At 46.0% G+C, this 13,537-nt stretch overlaps 1 protein-coding gene across 1 annotated transcript in view; it reads left to right on the forward strand.

Moving 5' to 3' along the window:
- sbf2 (SET binding factor 2) overlaps nt 1-13,537 on the forward strand; it is a 344,856-nt gene that overhangs the window by 157,623 nt on the left and 173,696 nt on the right. The window contains exons 12-16 of the mRNA XM_084308216.1: nt 4,302-4,430; nt 7,157-7,255; nt 8,155-8,359; nt 9,512-9,621; nt 13,178-13,327. Coding sequence (XP_084164342.1) covers nt 4,302-4,430; nt 7,157-7,255; nt 8,155-8,359; nt 9,512-9,621; nt 13,178-13,327 — 693 coding nt within the window. The remainder of the gene's footprint in view (nt 1-4,301; nt 4,431-7,156; nt 7,256-8,154; nt 8,360-9,511; nt 9,622-13,177; nt 13,328-13,537) is intronic.

The following is a 13,537-nucleotide window of genomic DNA, read 5'->3' on the forward strand; positions in this document are numbered from 1 at the left end:
AAAATTGGCTCAATTGTAAGAAAAATAATAGACAGTTATGATATTACATTCTGCATAATTTGTATGCAAAATATTGTGGTTCCCTGCTTTAGTCTGTTGACACATTTCTATACTAAAAATGCTTGTGTAGTCCTAGAAACAACTCACCAAAAGTGACTATTGCGCAACTGATTTGACAAAAAAATCCCCTGCACCCCCCCACCCTCCCTAATTGCCACACCTGCCAAACGACGCCACTGATGCCAGTACCTTGGTCAAGGGCACTGGCAGGAAACCTAGCCTGCACGTCTTTTGCTGTGGGCGGAAACCGGAGTAGGTGGAGGAAACCCACAGAAACATGGGAAGAACATGTAAACTCCACACAGAAAGATGCCCTACTGGAGTTTGAACCCAGGACCTTCTTGCTGTGAGGCAAGTGGCAACAGTGATAATCAGTGCCCATATATGACCCCCCCCATCCCTGGCATGATTTATACTAAGACACAATAAAGATGAATCCGGTTCGTCTCATAATTGTATTTTATTTTTGGTCTTTCTTTAGAATACAAAACCAAAACACACACACGCACAAAAAAAATAATAAAAAAACATTTACAAAACATTTCTTGAACTGAGGTGACTGAGGCAACACAGAAGAAGAGCAAGTTTTGAGATGGTGATACCGGCTTTACGAAGCCCGGGTGGAACTTTGAGGGGAAAATTCAATTGTTAAAATGTCTAAAATGTTTTTCTTCTCAAATACAGAATTAGTGCTTTTTTTTACCGGCGTGTTGGATGATTTCGAGGAAAAAAAGATCCAGGCCCTCCTTCGGGGAAGTTTTCTGTAAATGTGTCCTCATGGATTCCACGTGTCGTGATTGTTATAAATATGTCCAGTCTTCCTTACAGCATTTCCATATGAACGACTGCAGTGCTTCCAGACATGTGGTTCTGTAATCAGTGGTCCTTTTAGAGTGTAGCTCTACTCTGTGTGTGTTGTGGGCTCTCTCTGGGCTAGAAGACTCTACTGTGTGTGGATCAGGGGCCCTCACTCTGGGCTAGACGACTCTACTGTGTGTGTTGTGGGCCCTCACTTTGGGCTAGAAGACTCTACTGTGTGTGTTGTGGGCCCTCACTCTGGGCTAGAAGACTCTACTGTGTGTGTTGTGGGCCCTCACTCTGGGCTAGAAGACTACTGTGTGTGTGGATCAGGGGCCCTCACTCTGGGCTAGAAGACTCTACTGTGTGTGGATCAGGGCCCTCACTCTGGGCTAGAAGACTCTACTGTGTGTGGATCAGGGCCCTCACTCTGGGCTAGAAGACTCTACTGTGTGTGGATCAGGGCCCTCACTCTGGGCTAGAAGGACTCTACTGTGTGTGTTGTGGGCCCTCACTCTGGGCTAGAAGACTCTACTGTGTGTGTTGTGGGCCCCTCACTCTGGGCTAGAAGACTCTACTGTGTGTGTTGTGGGCCCTCACTCTGGGCTAGAAGACTCTACTGTGTGTGTTGTGGGCCCTCACTCTGGGCTAGAAGACTCGACTGTGTGTGTTGTGGGCCCTCACTCTGGGCTAGAAGACTCTACTGTGTGTGGATCAGGGCCCTCACTCTGGGCTAGAAGACTCTACTGTGTGTGTGGAGCAGAGGGCCCTCACTCTGGGTTAAGGCCCTCTGGATCAGGGCTAGGCGTGGTACTGTTATGGTTAGGGGTAAGGTGCTCTTGATCAGGGCTAGGCATGGAACTGTTAAAGGATAACTCCACTTTTTTTGGAAATTAGCTTATTTAACATCTTCCCTGGAGTTAGACAAGAAGATGCATACCTTTTTTGTCTCTGTGCGTGCATTTTAGCTTTGGGAATAGACGCTCCGTTAGCATAGCTTAGCTTCATCACTGGAAGTGAGGCAGGACAGTAGCCTTACAGTGCCTTACAGTGTATTGCAAGGTCTGACATTGACCAAACTTGATATGCATGACCTTGGTGGGCTCTAGGTCAACTCCTGAAAAGGGGGTCAATGTCAGACCTTGCAATCAAAAGTTAGGGGCGCACTGAAATTATGGCAAGGGTTATTAGCCCCCTAACTTTTGATTGCAAAGTCTGACATTGACCCCCTTTTCAGGAGTTGACCTAGAGCCCACCAAGGTCATGCATATCAAGTTTGGTCAATGTCAGACCTTGCAATACACTGTAAGGCACTGTAAGGCTACTGTCCTGCCTCACTTCCAGTGATGAAGCTAAGCTATGCTAACGGAGCGTCTATTCCCAAAGCTAAAATGCACGCACAGAGACAAAAAAGGTATGCATCTTCTTGTCTAACTCCAGGGAAGATGTTAAATAAGCTAATTTCCAAAAAAAGTGGAGTTATCCTTTAAGGCCTGAATAGTGAATATACTTCCCGTGTCCGCAGATGCGCGATGGTACTCGTGGACGTAATTTGCGTAATTTCCGTCAATGTTATTGTCTGCACGGACGTCGGATCCGTGTCCGTGTGCAAGCCTGATTTTCTAACCGCGCAGATACCTCCGTGAATATGCGTGCCGACTGCGCATGTGCCCAGCTGTCATAACGCAGACAGTGCCTGCTGGGAAAGCAACATGGTCCGTGTACGTTTGTTTTTAGTTTTAAAGAGATCCGTCGCGGGCGGCGGGATAGCGCAGCGGACTAAGCGTCTTTCTACCACCACAGAGACAGTGGGATCTAATCCAGCTGTGGTGCTTCCGGGTTGGCCGACCGTCCATACTAACACAATTGGCTGTGTTAGCGGGTGGGAAACCCGGCGAGGGTGGGTCCTGGTCGTTGTAAACAGCGACTCCTACAGTTCGGGTGGGGCGCCTGCACAGCTAGGGAAGGATCTAAGAGAGGTAGTGTGACCTTCCACACGTTACACTCTCAGTGAGAGTCCGTGCTGCCAGGTGAAAAAAAGCGGTGGGCTGGGTACACATGTATCGGAGGAAGCATGTGATAGTCTCCGCCCTCCCGGACCGACGGTAGGGGGTAGAGTGCGCAACGACCAGGAAGGGGATTGGGAATTGGCATACGGACTAACATTGGGATGGGAGAAAAATCGGAAAAAGAAGGAGGAAAAAAGATAATAAAAAAAAGAGATCCGTCGCTACCCTCACCTATACAACTCGTCATTACGAGAGTATAAAGATAGCCGGGTCACACTGAACTCGTGGAACAACTCTTGTTGTTGTCGAGGGGTAGCCATTTCAATTTCTACTGGGCTGGAGTGTGATTTGATTTGAAATCTTTATTTAGAACAAAATACAAACAATATAAAATCAAAACAAATCATTGATCTCTAGAAATGAAATGGAAAAGAATAAACAAACAAAACATACTGTAACTCAATAACATGTTCGAAAAGGAGTAGGAAGAAGTATTTAATCCTACCCCGTTTCCACTACTCAAATGAGTGTACTAATTTAAAGCCTTACAAAACAAATATATATGCAAAACAAAAAACTAAAATTATATATGTAAAACATGGAGAGAAAAAAAATGTAAACACCCGTGAATGTCAAATCCATTCCTCATCCCTGTACCTCGTGAAAATCATTTCCTTATAATTAAGTTTTAATTGTCTCATGTTTGGACATTGCTTTAGCACCACATTCAGACTGTTCCACAGTGTCACTCCACACATGGAAATGCAGTCTTCTCCTGGTAGTGTGTACACTAAGAACTTTTAAATTGAGTTCTCCCCTCAGATTATAACCCCCCTCTCTATCAAAGAACAGTTCTTGGAAGTACATTACCTTTTGCTTTATACATTAATTGTGCTGTTTTAAATTCCACAAGATCATTTAACTTTAATGTTTTTGACTTTAAAAATAATATGTTTGTGTGATCTCGATAACCTGCCATGTGAACTATCCTTATGGCTCTTTTTTGGAGTATAAAAAGTAGTTGTAGTGTAGAATCATAAGTGTTTCCCCAGACTTATAATGTCATAAATGTCTTGATGAATTGAAAATGAGGGACCCTGATGTAAACAAGACAAACATATTTTTCTGGTCTGCATTGGATCAGGGCTAGGCGTGGAACTGTTAGGATTAGGGATAAGGCTCTCTGGATCAGGGCTAGGCGATATGGGGAAAGGACTTCTAGGTACAGATCTTCTTGGGTACAGATAATCAAATGATAGGTAAGCATCACTGATTATGAATGGAAGGTGTGATGCACTATTGAACTGAAATCATTTACTTTACGGTCACACAGATGGCCCAGCCTTACTTTGGATCAGAGCATCCACCAAATCACTTTTATTTTATTTTGTGTCATCAAACTAACTCTGTGCCTGTAACCTTCTCTCTGTCCAGACTGCCTTCCTGGGCCAGCGCGGCCTAATCGAGAACGACTTCCTGACCAAGGTTCTGGACGGCATGGCTTTTGCGGGTTTCGTTTCCGAGAGAGGCCCACCTTACCGAGCCTGTGATCTCTTTGATGAGGTACGGGACTAGGGTGCATTTATGTGGACAATGCTGCTAAATGTCAGATTTAAAATATGCACTTCTTTTGCCTTAGGAAGGTCGGTTAACGTTCACTCCTGCTTTCCAGTAAGAAAAAAAGATAAAAGTTTGTGATTCAGATAGATCAGGGGTTATTAATGTATCACGTAATTTCAACGTGGAATTAAGGAATATCAAAATAAAAGCACACGTTGTTGAACTTGATCATGCATATTTATTAGAACATTTTATTACAGCACTATGTTATTAATACACATTCATAAAACAAGGCATATTTAGCCAAAATATGTTGCCAGAAAATGTTTACTTGCCAATGCGCGACCCCACTGTCACCTATCCGTGACCCCACTTTGGGTCGCGACCCGTAGTTTGAGAACCACTGAGATAGATACTGTAGTACCCCCAATGAGTTTCAGGGGATGGTGGTACTTTGTACTTTGGAACTGATAGTGATGCTATAATAAAAAATAAAAACTTCATTTGGATATAAAGGTCCAAAGAATCATTGAGAACACAAATCCACTCATTGATTCATTCTGAGTGGAACAACTCCAGGCCATAATATAACATCACAAGCCTCTCATGTCTAACACTGGGAGAGAGTATATGTTAGATTAGATTAGATTTGATTCAAATGTATTGTCATTTATACAGCACAAGTACAGTACAACGCAAATCAGTTTGGCATCCAACCAGAGTGCAAATGTAACAGTAAAGTGCAATAGTAATATACAATGTACAGGTGATTTAAACTGGGTACGAAATATATAAATTAGTACTACTGAGTGTAGCGCTAATCATATGTAAGTACAGAGTTGTAATATGAAATTTGTCCAGTGATACACGTATAAAGACAGTATGGTAGTAGTCATACTGGCCAGCAGCGTAACTAGTATGAGTGGGTAAGGGATATGTACAGATATACTGTAGATATAGTATCTATGTGTAAAAAGGATTATATGCAGGTATGTACAGACAGATAAGTAAATGTACATTGAGTACAGGCAACAGAGTTCAAAGTCGTACAGTAGGGGTAACAGAGCCTAGGGCGTAGGCAATGGAGTCAGAATTCCGAGTTTATACAGTATGGGGGGGGGGGGGGGCTGTCATCGTGGCACAGGGTTCAGGGAGATGACAGCTGAGGGAAAGAAGCTGTTCCTGAGTCTCCTTGACTTGCTTCCATAACTGTATATACTATATATATATATATATATATATCACATACCTACTCTTAATAGTCATACCACTGGCCATTATGGCTTACTACCATAGTGTACTATTTATACATGTATCACTGTACATATAATAATACCACAGTAGCTTATTTACTCAGTAGCTTTGTTATATATATTCCATATAATCACTTGTTACACTGTATTGTTAATGCACTTGTTACATTGCACTCTGGTTAGATGCCAACTCCTTTTCGCTGCACTGTACTTGTGCCGTACGTAGACGATACATGTATCCTAAATACTAACTCGACTGTCCTAGGCCTGAGAATAATATGGACATTCAGAGGTATTATTAAGAGGATGGGTCAAAACACTTCCTACATTACATCACCTGCCTCAAGGTGTTTCTCTTAAACAATAGTAACCAGAGTTAATAATAATAATAATTTCTTAGATTTTTATAGTGCCTTTCATGAGACCCAAGGTGCTTAACAGTGGGGGGGGGGGGGGGGGCAACTAAGGGGAAGGAGATCAGAAGAGTTAGCCTTTTTACTGTTGGCTAGTTTAGCTCTAGTAGGTCTGCTGACATTGTTTAATTAACCTGCATGCTAACCCAATGAAAAGACCTGCTTAAATACGCTTAAACTATATTTAACTCATGCGAAATCTTAACACTGCATTGGAAAAATCCCAGTGCTGGAATTGTGGGTAAAAATAAATCGACGAGAGTCATCTTAAAGGTTCTTTGTCAGCGATGGAAGTATCCAAGTGGAGAGGCTGGTGTTGGAAAAGTGAATGTCAGCAACAAAAACTCTGCTCTGTTGCAACAACGTGGGCTTATAAAGCCCTTCGATATACGTCTGACTGTGATGAATGACTATATAAACAAACTTGACTTAAAACATATCAGCACATTTCATATCTTTTAGAGGAAGTACTTTTCAGCCTTCACTGGGGCCATTAGCAGGTCGTTTTTCATAAAGATAGCCGGGTGGCCGTGCGATTGAACCTTGGAATGACTGTAGGCATCCGTCTCCAAAGGTACAGCTGCTTGGCAAACCTACAGTAGCTACAGTAACAACACTAGTAGAGACAGTGCCTGCTGTCTCTCATCCCCACCGTATCAGTGAACCCGTCCTTTTGATGCTTTGAACCCTCATTTTGCTACTCTGCCAACTTTTCATACAATTATTTGAAATAATAATAATAATGTTGGACAGCTCACAAGTAGATTAAGTGTGATTAATTGTGCATTCTTAATAGCTCAATTATTCAGCTTGTTAATAAGAGCTGTGTGTGTGTGTGTGTGTGTGTGTGTGTGTGTGTGTGTTTGCATGCTTGTGTGTGTCTGTTCATATGCGTGTCTGTCTGTCTATGTGTGTGTGTGTTCGCATGCATGGTTATATTTGTGTTCACGTGTGTGTGTTTGCTTGTGTGTCTGTGTTTGCGTGTGTGTCTGTCTGTCTGTCTGTCTGTGTGTCTGTGTGTGTGTGTGTGTGTGTGTGTGTGTGTGTGTGTGTGTGTGTGTAGCTGGTGGCCTTTGACCCAGAGTGTGTGAAGGAGGAGGACGCCAGCCCTGCCAAGCTGCAGAAGCACATGAGGGAACTCTCCGAGCAGCTCTTCAAGAACGTGAGTCTCTGGGACGTCGTCATGGTGACGTGAAAATAGATCGTATCGTTACAACCCGCTCCATTGTTGTGCAGCAAGCGGATACTAACCCGCTGCATTGTTACGCCGTAATGGATATTATTATTATTATTGTATAGTAAAGGATACTTACTTAACCACATTGCTACAGAACGGTGTGTGTGTTGCTGTATGCGTGTGTTTGTTCCCCAGGAGAACCCTAACCCCCCATGTGTTTCTTCCCCAGGAGAACCCTAACCCCCCATGTGTTTCTTCCCCAGGAGAACCCTAACCCCCCATGTGTTTCTTCCCCAGGAGAACCCTAACCCCCCATGTGTTTCTTCTCCAGGAGAACCCTAACCCCCCATGTGTTTCTTCTCCAGGAGAACCCTAACCCCCCATGTGTTTCTTCTCCAGGAGAACCCTAACCCCCCATGTGTTTCTTCCCCAGGAGAACCCTAACCCCCCATGTGTTTCTTCTCCAGGAGAACCCTAACCCCCCATGTGTTTCTTCCCCAGGAGAACCCTAACCCCCCATGTGTTTCTTCTCCAGGAGAACCCTAACCCCCCCATGTGTTTGTTCTCCAGGAGAACCCTAACCCCCCCATGTGTTTGTTCTCCAGGAGAACCCTAACCCCCCCATGTGTTTGTTCTCCAGGAGAACCCTAACCCCCCCATGTGCTTCTTCTCCAGGAGAACCCTAACCCCCCCATGTGCTTCTTCTCCAGGAGAACCCTAACCCCCCCATGTGTTTGTTCTCCAGGAGAACCCTAACCCCCCATGTGCTTCTTCTCCAGGAGAACCCTAACCCCCCCATGTGCTTCTTCTCCAGGAGAACCCTAACCCCCCCATGTGTTTCTTCTCCAGGAGAACCCTAACCCCCCCATGTGCTTCTTCTCCAGGAGAACCCTAACCCCCACATGGCGTTCCAGAAGGTGCCTCGGCCGTCGGAGGGTTCCCACCTGCGGGTGCACCAGGTTCCCTTCCCCCTGCTGGCCGAGGACCAGGTGGAAGGGCTGGTCCAGGAGGGCGTGGCCAAGTACTTGTGCGTCCCCGTGCCCGCGCGGATAGAGAGGAAGTGCGTGGTGCCCGCCGGACCCCCCGTCGGTACGTCATCAGACTCGGAGCCCGTTGTTGACGTCGTCGGGGGGCTTTTAGGAATGTGCGCTGCTAGTGTTTGGACGTTGTGTGTGTTTGATGGAGCTTTCGAGGGAGCGGTCTGGCTTGAACCTTGGGGGGGGGGGTTCTTACTACTTATGTAGTCTTTATTATATATATTTTTATTGTTGTTTGTTTTTAGTTTTCTAAAAAGAAAAGTGATTAGTATTGTTTTTGTATTATGTTTAACCTAAATTTGGATAAAAGCGGCAGCTAAATGACAACATGTAAACGTAGACTCTGTTTCTAACAGCGTCTGGTGATTGTGGTGGCTTTCTCTTCCACCGCTCACCCTGCCTCTACCCCTCTCTCACCCTGCCTCTCTACCCCTCTGCTCACCCTGCCTCTACCCCTCTGTCACCCTGCCTCTCTACCCCTCTGTCACCCTGCCTCTCTACCCCTCTGCTCACCCTGCCTCTACCCCTCTGTCACCCTGCCTCTCTACCCCTCTCTCACCCTGCCTCTCTACCCCTCTCTCACCCTGCCTCTCTACCCCTCTCTCACCCTGCCTCTCTACCCCTCTGCTCACCCTGCCTCTCTACCCCTCTGTCACCCTGCCTCTCTACCCCTCTCTCACCCTGCCTCTCTACCCCTCTCTCACCCTGCCTCTCTACCCCTCTGCTCACCCTGCCTCTACCCCTCTCTCACCCTGCCTCTCTACCCCTCTGCTCACCCTGCCTCTACCCCTCTGTCACCCTGCCTCTCTACCCCTCTCTCACCCTGCCTCTCTACCCCTCTGCTCACCCTGCCTCTACCCCTCTGTCACCCTGCCTCTCTACCCCTCTGTCACCCTGCCTCTCTACCCCTCTGTCACCCTGCCTCTCTACCCCTCTGTCACCCTGCCTCTCTACCCCTCTCTCACCCTGCCTCTACCCCTCTGTCACCCTGCCTCTCTACCCCTATGTCACCCTGCCTCTACCCCTCTGTCACCCTGCCTCTACCCCTCTGTCACCCTGCCTCTCTACCCCTCTGTCACCCTGCCTCTCTACCCCTCTGTCACCCTGCCTCTCTACCCCTCTGTCACCCTGCCTCTCTACCCCTCTGTCACCCTGCCTCTCTACCCCTCTGCTCACCATGCCTCTACCCCTCTGCTCTGTCCAGTGTCCATCGTGGGGAAGACCGGCACGGTGTTCAACAGCGCCCGGCGGCTGGAGGTGGTGCGGAGCTGCATCTCCTTCATCTTCGACAGCAAGACCATGGAGACCGAGCAGGTGACGCGCGACGACGTCTCTCTCTCCGAGACAGATAGAGAGAGACCTCCATCCTTCAGACGACACGTCCCGGCAGTGTGGGGCCTCCAGCTGCCTTCATTAACCTAACGACTCCCAGCTGGTCGTCTGACGCGCGGCGGCCTTCTAATCTCTAACTCCGAGACCTCGTAATCTCCCCCCCGTTATCGCTAAACGGAGCGTATTGTTTTTTAACAGCATTGCATTTGTTCACTTTTCCGCTCGTGTTCGTCCGTCCGTCGCCCCGAAACATCTACACTTATTAATACGGTTTTACACTATTAAATATTACACTATTAAAAAAAACGTTCACAATTTAACCCTTTGTACGTGAAGCCCCCGCAGGGGAGCGCGCATGGCTGGTGTCCGTCCCACGTGTGTACAGAATGGGACGGTAGCCAGTTTATTTTTTTTTACGCACCCCCCCTCTGACTCGGTACGGCCACTTATAGTGTCCCTCTGAGAACGCAGGAGCGCGGAGCATGCATTCTATAGCCCCCGTGAGCCTGTAAAAACCCCTTCAATGTGAAAACCATTATCCGTACGTATGCACTCTAGCTCGGGTTGTTCTAGGTCGGCAGGGCCGTTCTGTACATGTGTCCTGAGCCGCCGCGTCAGGGCCACGGGTTTCGCTCGAGTCTTTTTATATACGGCAGATACGGCGGTTTGAATGCCCCGCGCCGCGCCGTGCGTGTGCCATGCATATGTTCGGTGTTTGGAGTTGAAGGAGGCCTTGCCAGGGTTCTTATCGGCGGTCGTGTGTGCTCACTTACACGGGCTCTGGAGAGGAAAACAAACAAACAAACAAACAAACCGGGGGGCACTGGGAAGCACATACCTCCTCCACCTCTGCCAAGAAGCTTTCAACACAGCCTGCCACCTCTGCACCTGCTGTCATCGTCATTAAAAGATACACAATAATGGCAGACAGTTTTAAGCGTGCTTGACGGTAAAAAGCTCCTTTTAGTTCAACAGCAATTATGCACAAAGGAACGTTCATTCACAAACCAAATCATAGAACCGGTGTTACAGAAAGCATGCAACATGCTCCTGTTGCAATCCAATAATAATAATAATAATAAACTTTATTTGTATAGCACCTTTCATACAAGAATTGCAAGAAGTGCTTCACCGCAGTAATGTAGACATAAAAGACATAGGCATAACATAAGCATAAAATTAGCATAAATATAGACGGGCATAAAATGAGCAGAGAATTTACTAAATAAAAGCAATGCATAAAGTGCAGACATAAAATGGGTATAAAATAGACAATAATCATAGAATAGACAACATGCATTCATACGTTATCACAATTAACCTGCGCTACACGTCCGATCAATCGATCGCTAATATGCTATGAATTAACAAGTTGTTAATACTGTATCCATACAGTACGCTCTATGTTGCTTCGACACCACATACGCTCGGACCCTAGTAGTCACACATGATCCATAATGCACTATGAATCAAAATACTGCGTCCCTTGGCCAATCTCACAAGGAAGCACTGTTGCACATTAAGAAGTCAGAAAGTATTGTACGGTATTCTGCTGAGTAGAAAACCCAATTGAAATACATATGATATTCATGAGATTCAGATTTGGATTCCTTTATTGTCACTCATTACAGTACTTTACAGCAAGAACAGTGAAATGTTTGGTCCCTCGACCATAGCAGCTTCTTTCTTAGTAATAAGATAAGATTCTTAATAATAAAATAAGATGGAGTGCAGATCAGGATGTAAATATTATACTAACTATATACATTTTAAATAACAAAGATGGCTATGTACGATAAAAAAAAAAAAAATAAGTATGTGTGTAATGAATGAGTAATGTGCAATTTTTTTGCAGTGCAAAATGCAATGTGCAATACGGTTGTCAGCCGCAACAGTGCTTCTCAAGTGTAGTCGGGGGGGGGGGGGTCAATGGGGCTCTGTTTATGAGTCTGATGGCTTGGGGGAAAAAGCCGGTTGGTTCTGGCTGTGTGGCTGCGGTAGTGCTTTTCAGACCGCATCAGCTGGAACAGTCCATGGTTGGGGTGATTTAGGTCCTTGATAATTTTCCGGACTTTTTTGATGCGCCGGCTCTCGTATATATTTCCTGGATGGAGGGAAGCTCACATCCACAGATCTTTTGTGCTGTCCTCACGACTCTGCTCATCGCTCTGATATATCACAATGTGATATATTTCGTCTGTTTTTAAAGGAACACCCCAACGTTTTAGAAAATACACATATATTTTCCGTCTTCCCCAGAGTCAAGAATATTGATACTGTACCAGTTTCATCTGTGTGTCCAGTAGCCCCAGAGAGAAGTCCAGGTGCACGCTAGCCTAGCTTAGCACAATGGTGGGTGGTGTAGTGGTTAACACTGTCGCCTCACAGCAAGAAGGTCCAGGGTTCGATTCCCGCTTGGGGACCAGGTTTCCATGATGCCAGGTACCCAGGTGGGCTATCTCCCAGGCCTTTCTGTGTGGAGTTTGCATGTTCTCCCCGTGCTCGCAAGGGTTTCCCCCCCGATAAGATAAACCCAATGGAAAAACATGCACAACAACAGATCGCTAACGCTGTGGCGTCCTTGACGAAGACGGACAGGAGCACTTGGATTGGTCCCCTGGCGCAGCTCACGTTGACGCCTGTCTGCTCCCGGCTGCCCTTGGGGGGGAAGGACGACGGGATGGGTTAATCGCAGAGACGAATCGCATCGGCGATTCTAAAGAGACAATGCATGCGTGTGTGTTCCGGTGTGTGTGCTAAAAAAACTAACCACTGTGTGTACCGCTAAAACATTGAGTGTCGTTGCATGCCGAATAAAGACCTCCGCAACAGGTCCTGCATTATTGACTGGAAGCACTAGGGAGCAGCTAGCCTAGCTTAGCACAAGGACTGGAAGCAGTAGGGAGCAGCTAGCCTAGCTTAGCACAATGACTGGAAGCAGTAGGGAGCAGCTAGCCTAGCTTAGCACATTACACAATGACTGGAAGCAGTAGGCAGCAGCTAGCCTAGCTCCTTCAAAAGTGAAGAAATACAACTTCCAACGACTCCAAAACTGATGCACAGAGATGAAATTGATATCAATCTTCTCGTCTGATTCTTGGGAAGATGGTAAATAAGTGTATTTATGTTGTAGTGTTCCTTTGAATTACAGGTATGGGTTAAAATAATTGTGTTGTTGTTGGTTTGTTAAGGGATAATCAAGGTATCTGCAGGGTATTAAAAAGTTTTACATTTAATTTGCATAGGTATTACATTTTGGAGGGATTTGGGAGATTAAATAATATTAAATATATGAAATGTTTTTGTATTTAAGTCGTTTTTCGCGGGGCTACCGGGAGCTTGGTGCATCTGGTGAGAGCTTATATGGAATGAACAAGAATTTTAATTGGCACGCGAGTGCAGCCGCCAGTTCAGTGTTTGTTTGAGTTTTACTAGTATGGTCGTGAAATTGGTATTACAGTTTGCTCTGAGTGGTATTAAAAGGTCTTAAAACATCTTAAATTGAACTTGTTCTTTCTGTCTGTCTGTCTGTCTGCAGTCGTTGCCGGCTGCGCTGCGGGCCCTGAAAGGCAAAGCGGCCCGCCAGTGTCTGACTGAGGAGCTGAGTCTCCATGTCCAGCAGAACCGGGCCATACTGGATCACCAGCAGTTCGACTACGTCATTCGCATGATGAACTGTGCCCTCCAGGTGGGTGACCCTGAAAAGTGATGTATATCTACAGTCAGTGAAAATAAAGATGTCATTATATCACACATCATGGACACACCCGGTTGAGTTCCAGAGGAATGAAGTCACACACCAAAAGGCATCATGACAAATCTACGAATCTAAGTAAAACTAGGATTCACTATCACTTTGCATTGATTCACGCGTTGGGGATTGGCCTGGGATTCTGAC

The sequence above is a fragment of the Notolepis coatsorum genome (assembly GCF_963971535.1).
Source record: "Notolepis coatsorum genome assembly, chromosome: 2".
Classification (NCBI taxonomy): domain Eukaryota; kingdom Metazoa; phylum Chordata; class Actinopteri; order Aulopiformes; family Paralepididae; genus Notolepis; species Notolepis coatsorum.